Genomic DNA, 6,741 nt, shown 5'->3' with positions numbered 1-6,741 from the left:
GTACATTTGGACTGTCCATGTCCATAGAGCTGACACCGGAAGCACTGTGTCAGCTGGCTCTTGGCGTGCTGAGATTCAACACGAACTCTCAGGTTCCCAAGTGCCCTCACGTCAAAGATGGCTTTTTAGTCTATAGTTGGCGATGTTAGTATTATCCCCTTTTTACAGACCAGGATAAACTCGGTATTTTGCCAGGATTCAACGATTCTTTCCTCGCTTATGTATCTATTCAACAAGACACAAAGTGCCCTCCCCAGAGCTGCTCCTCCCATTTTTGGCATTCTAGCAGTGATGCGGTCTCCACCAGGAGCTTTCGCGTGCTTAATTTGCTTCAGCGCCTTTTGAATTTTTGCCCTCGTTGTTTCGGGAATTTCTTCTGAGTCGACATTTTGCTTTCTGGTTTTGGTATAGTTGAGCCGTACCGATCTTTGAAGGAGCTCCGAATTACACAAACAATTTCCTGCGTATCTCCATCCCGTTCTCCCCAATTGATTTTTAATTTAGAACACTTTTTTCTTTCCATTCTAGATACGTGATTTGAGTAGTTTGATAGTAGAGCTATTTTCTATTCCGCTTTGCATGAGCTGGCTGTTATGGTTCTTTAGGTCCTTTCGAGTTTCCTTGTTTAATGTCCTGCACAACTCCCTAGATTCGTTGGAATTTCTCGTTGTTCTTCTTCTCTGACCGAGTAGCTCCAAAGTTTGAGGACTGAACTTCGAATTTCTGCTACTTGGATACTGTTACCAAGTGTTGTCGATAGTTGGCTGAGGTTCATTTTCTCTAGGTTGCTTAACGGTTGCAATTTTGCTTCTATGGTTGTTTGATACTCGGTCTCATTTGCCTTTCCGTAGTTGGGTAAGTTTTGTTTTGGACAAGCTTTCGCCTTTCAAGTTCAGCTTTGATTGCAATATCTGCTCGAACCATCTGTGGTCACTTCCTTAATTGAAATTATTCAGCACGTCTCGTTCAGGCATATTTTACGTCTATTTTATATTTCAGGATATTTCTGCCAACATTTTTTCGATTGGTTCGTCGCTAAAATCGGAAACTTATAGTTTACTCCAAACTGCAAGCACTCAAAAATTCACTTAGTTGGAAACTTTCTTGGATTTTTTAACCATTTTAACATTCGGAAAGAGAAAATCGAAACCCGCTAAAACCTGCCCATATTTCCTTAAAACCGAAATAACTCAACGCACGCAACGCAAGCACGCAAAAAATCACGTCACTAGCGACTATCTTAGATTTCCCAGGAATTTTTCGCCCAAGGGAGCGAATAAACAGGGTGTCCAAATTACAAGATTTTTTTTAAATTTCACTAAGATAAACCCAGAATTCTTTCAATCCTCCCTTTTACTTCATTCGAGTGCCATAAAGTCACTTCACTGGCAAAGTTTTCCGGAATTTTTGATGCAACATAAAGAGTAATCTGGCCGTTAGACATATGGGATTTTTTGAAATAAAATTCGTAAATACATGATTCGAATGAACAACTCCAAACTCGAAATACGGAGAAAAATCGCGTCACTGGCAGTTTTCTCGGATTTTCGGGCGTTATACTAACAAGCTTTTTTCAAAAAATAATCAAGGCAAAACCAAACAATCTCCTTTTTACAAAAAAAATTATTTCAAGTTTTAATTTAGCTTTAAATACAAAAAAGCTAATAAGCTAAGGAATATGGTAAGCACGTTTCTGTTCACCCTGATTATGGACGACATCATTTAAGAGATCAGCGGCTTAAGAATGGGGTATAGGATCAACAGAAAATCGATTAGCATCATTTGCTACGCTGATGACGCGACAATATTGGCAGAAACGGAGGACAATTTGCAAAGACAACTTCACAGATTCAATCAGGTCAGCACACAATTTAATGTGCAAATATCAATATCCAAGACAAAATGTATGACAATTGCCAGGGAACTAACGAGATGTAAGCCGGTTATAAATAATTGTCGGGCAAGTCACAACTTTCAGACACCATGGAGTGGATATTTCTAGCCGCAACGAACCAATTAAAGATCTCAAATCCCAGATCAACAAAGCCTCGTTAACATCAGGTTGCTTAAGAGACGTCATATGGAACAACAAACATATGAGGATCGACAGTAAAGTTCGAATATACAAAACGTGCGTAAGACCAATACTCACCTATGGCATCGAGACCCGAGCAGACACAAACAAAACAAAATGTATGTAAAGAACGGCAGAGATGAAGACTCTAAGGTCAATAGCGGGAAAAACACTACGGGATAGAGTGAGAAGCGCAATAATAAGACAGACCTGCAAGGTGGAGGATGTAATCAGATGGGGACGAAAGCGCAGAAGATGCTGGCGGGACCATGTAGAAAGAATGGACCGCGAAAGAATAGCCAAGATTGTGTCGAATGGAAATCTAGCTGGTAAAAGACCCATCGGAAGAACACCGAAAAGATGGAAAGATAGTTGGACATCCATATCACAGGAGAATCAACAACATTGACCAGACGAAATAAACAGACCAAAGGGTATTTACAAAGAATAAGAAGAAGAAGTTTTACTTGAAAAATTTGATGAAAATATGAAAATTTTGACAACTGCGGGGTTCCACAGAATTTGGCGCTGTACCCTAATCGCTACCAATTTTGAAATCGGTCTTGTGAACCTCCAAAAGGACTAAACAAGCTACGTCTAGCATATGTTAATTTACCAACTGTTTCCAATTAACAGCCCAATGAGCATCCGTAATTGCATGTTGCTTAATCTCAATAACTTGTTTATTTCAAATGGAACCCCCAATTTTTTTTTCCAATTTTTGGATTTACCATCAAATTTTAAAGCTAAGTCAGGTGTGGTAACCTTAAATCTTACCGTTTCTAAGTTATTCCGCAAAATTTGGAAAATAGCTTGATTTTTGTTTAAATCAAGTCAACTGGGCACCTGTCTACCATTAAAAATGCAGTAACCAAAAAACTTACCATTATTAAATTAAAATCATTAAATAAAGCGTTATTTTTAAACAAATGCGGTGTTTATAAAAGATTCCCAAATGGTCCTCTGCGAAAACTGCAGTCATGCCAGCTAAGACCTCTTTACGTCTCGTAACTTCTCAATGCTTGTACAATTTCTAAATGCATGTACTATTCGGTGTCTTATATCTTCTGCAGTAATCGGAACAGTTTGATATGCAATGTTTATTATGCGACCCCATAGAAAAAATCCAATGTTGTTAAGTCTGGCGATCTAGGTGGCCAAGAAACGGGACCGCCACGGCCTATCCATCTATCTTCAAATTCTCAATTTAAATAGTGTCTTACATTTAACGCAAAGCGTGCAGAAGCACCGTCATGCTGTAGCTACAGACTTTGCCTTAAATGAACAGGAATGTTTTGCAAAAGTTCGGGCAAGTAATTTTGCAAAAAATACAAATATTCAAGTATCCGTGAAATGAATGAGGCACAACTATAAACTATACGTCACTTGTTCTTTTAGCCCGTTCACATTTTTTATTATTGACAACCTTATATCGACGTGATTGTCACGTTGAAACGACGTACTCGTCCCATTTCTTTAATAAAGCGGTTTAATTGCAGGTCTCGGAGTAGGCCTGACTGCCTCAGCTACATTTGTGGCCCTAAACAACTATTTCGTGAAACGCCGAGGGCAAGCCATCGGGTTCTCTCTAGCTGGAACTGCCTTTGGGATGATGCTGATGCCTCAGGCTGTTACTCTTCTTCTGGACAACTACGGCTTCCGAGGTAAGTTACCATCAGCAACTTGAAATCAGTTGAAATCTGAGGCTGAACTCAACTTTCAGCTGCAATATTAATTTTGGGGGCATTTGCGGCTAATTCCCTGGTTGGCTCTGTTTTACTTCAGCCCGCTAAGTGGCACTACATTCCCGAAGAGAAGAGTTTGGAGGAAGGCGAGTATAAGCAGGTAATTTATTGAATTGGGCTAATACCGGACCTGGAGTGTATTAAAGAGTTACTTTTCCACTTTGCTGCAGCGAATACATTTCTTCTTTGCATCCAGTGAGGTAACGAATTGGGAATGAAGAGTTAACAGCATGAAGTATTTTTGAAGCAACTTTTAATATTTTTAATAATTGCAAACGTTTTTGGACTGCTTGGAAAGCTACGTTTCGACAAATTTCTCCAAGTCTGCAACATCCATAGTTTGTTTATCAGTTGCTTTGTTTGCATAGTTTTGTCCTCCAAAGGCTGCATGAAACTCATACCGATTTATCCAAAAAGTGCATGTGGGCATCAATTTTCCTTCATTCATTAATATGTATTGGCTTTTACAGGAAATGGAAACCATCAAAGAGGACGGAGAAGACGACGAAGCAGAACAAGATGAGATCAACAATCTAATTTCCAACAATCTAATGGTGAGGACGTTTGAAGAACTGAAAGCAGGAGGCCTGACCAGGAAGGCCACCTTCCCTAGGAACTTCTCGACGATGAGCTTTGCAGGAAATCGAGCTCGAAGAAGAACCTCAAAAGAGTCCATCATGAGCAGCTATTCCAGGCTGGATTTTACTGGATCCAGCATACAATTGGCCATTGATGTAGGTTCTCTTAGAAGCATGGTTTGCAATGGGCTAAATGTTTTGTCTTTAGACTCCAGACACTCAAGAATCAACAATATCCAGCGAACAACCATCGCGGCTTCGACGAAATATGAGCTACCCGGGAGTGCCATTTTCGCCGCAACCGAAAATTGTCAAGGAACCACAAAAGGAACCCGTGAAAGAGCAGGAAAAACAGAAAACGTCCTGGCAGAAAGTCGTCGAATTTATGGACTTCGATCTGCTCAAGGACCCCATTTATCTGAATTTGGTTTTTGGCCTATCGGTTTTCTACGTGGCGGAGCAGAATTTCAAGATGGTGATGCCATTTTTCTTCAAGAGCATCAACTATGAGAAACACGACGTTGCTTTATTTCTATCGGTGCAAGCCTTTACTGATATTTTGGCTCGCTTGATTTTGCCACCGATTTGCGACCGTCTGGATATTTCGAAGCGCACCCTGTTTATGAGCGGGATTTTCTTCTTGGGAATTTGCCGATCAAGTAAGTAAATGTTTATTGGAATTCCGCATTTTGCATAGTCTGGGTCATAGTTGAGTTACTTGGGGCAGCTTAAATTACGGTCTTTTACGAAGTTATGAATTTACCCAGCAAACACACCTCGGTCCCTGAGATGTCCCACAGACGTCATTACAGGGTATAGGCTTAGGTTGCTAGATCTGGGGACGTCTGTTCGGGTCACGTTTGGGATGATCCTGTAAAGGTCACTTGGGACATCACTGGGATTATAGACGGGTTGTTTCGAGGACATCTGTGAAACGTTCTTAGGTTAATAGTCAACCGTCAAATTATTGCTAGGTTTTCTTTCTAAAAATAATTTTTCCAATTCTTTCAACTGTCGACAAACGTTAAAGGCAGCTTTATAATTTTGGAAATTTAGGGTGGAAGCAATTTAAAAGAAACAAAATACTGAACCAAAAACCTATACATCAAAATAAACAAAATACGTTTACATATTACAAACTAAACTTATTTTTGCTATGAATCGAAATTCGCTCTTCTATCCGAAACCGAACTATAATATTAAAAGTGTTAATTGCTATTTTTGTCCCTTTTGAGTCTTTCCGGCGCGTGCCTGAGCGAATTTTGAATTTCAATTTCAATATATTTCCTGGCTGCTATGAAAAGCGGATTTTTTAGCAAGCCATCTGTAATAAAAAAGATATATTTTATCATTTATAAATCCAACTCAAAGTGTATTTTACCAATAAGTCGCTTGCAAATAAAAAGTTTTTGAAAACTTTTTTCTCCTTTTTTGCCTTTGAAGCTATATAAGACGGCGACTTCAGTTGTTATAATTTGACGTAGTGCTCTGCCCACCGCCTCACCTTTGTGGCTCCCACCAATTAATTGTATGAAGTTAACCTGCAACATAACATTAATAAAAAATATCGTGCGAATAAATACATGATTTTCAGTTAGTTTAATAATTTCATTGAAATACATAACGAATTTAAGCAATATAAGTATTACACTTGTGATATATCTATTGTATATTTAGAGAACATATGTGGACATCATTGTTTAAAATTCGGCAGTAAATTATAAACTCACCTTGTACTTGGAGAAACAAAAGTGGCAGAGATACTAATTATATTGTTAAAATAAGGACTGTTGCATCATGTTTCAAAAACTTCATGTTTCAAAAATGTCTACCACCTACCCCCCCATTTAGATAATCGGAAAGCAGTGGCGTAGCAAGCTTAACTCGCGCCCGGGCCACAATACCTTTTTAAAAATTCACATATAACAGCTTGTAGAGAGACAAAGGCACAAACAACGATAACAGCATAAATAATTGTTTGTTCCTTAATGCAAAAAAGTCTTTGAAAGGTGATAAAAACTGCACGAAAATAGGGTCATGAGCAGTCTTTGAACAAACACACTTAAAACAAAAATTTAATTCAAACACGATGTTTCTGCGTTTCATTGTTTTTGTAGTCGGTATATATTTGTAATAACTATCCCAAACTAACATTAATATATATTTGATTAAATTGCCTTTATTTAGGAAAATTTATGATTCCATGGCATCACGGGGGTGTTAAAGCCATAAACGACAAATGTGTTTTATATTCGCTTTTTGTAAACCATTTTTAATAATTTACAATAAAGACATTTATTGTTATTATTATTTATATGTACTCTATTATATATTACAATTATAA

General features: G+C 38.3%; 1 protein-coding gene across 5 annotated transcripts in view; it reads left to right on the top strand.

Moving 5' to 3' along the window:
• The window catches only part of LOC109543010, a 24,429-nt gene that overhangs the window by 11,376 nt on the left and 6,312 nt on the right, over nucleotides 1-6,741 (top strand). For 4 of the 5 annotated variants that reach the window (XM_048661347.1, XM_048661345.1, XM_048661346.1 and 1 more), the window contains exons 4-8: nucleotides 3,574-3,738; nucleotides 3,798-3,919; nucleotides 3,990-4,019; nucleotides 4,290-4,553; nucleotides 4,606-5,056. In XM_048661347.1, coding sequence (XP_048517304.1) covers nucleotides 3,574-3,738; nucleotides 3,798-3,919; nucleotides 3,990-4,019; nucleotides 4,290-4,553; nucleotides 4,606-5,056 — 1,032 coding nt within the window. The remainder of the gene's footprint in view (nucleotides 1-3,573; nucleotides 3,739-3,797; nucleotides 3,920-3,989; nucleotides 4,020-4,289; nucleotides 4,554-4,605; nucleotides 5,057-6,741) is intronic. The other variant, XM_048661359.1, reaches the window with a different exon arrangement.

The sequence above is a fragment of the Dendroctonus ponderosae genome, unplaced genomic scaffold (genome assembly GCF_020466585.1).
Source record: "Dendroctonus ponderosae isolate FM_Combo_2020 unplaced genomic scaffold, Dpon_F_20191213v2 Dpon_F_20191213_1, whole genome shotgun sequence".
NCBI lineage: Eukaryota > Metazoa > Arthropoda > Insecta > Coleoptera > Curculionidae > Dendroctonus > Dendroctonus ponderosae.
The sequence above is the reverse complement of the archived record's forward strand: the minus strand, read 5'-3'. Positions and strand labels throughout refer to the sequence as shown.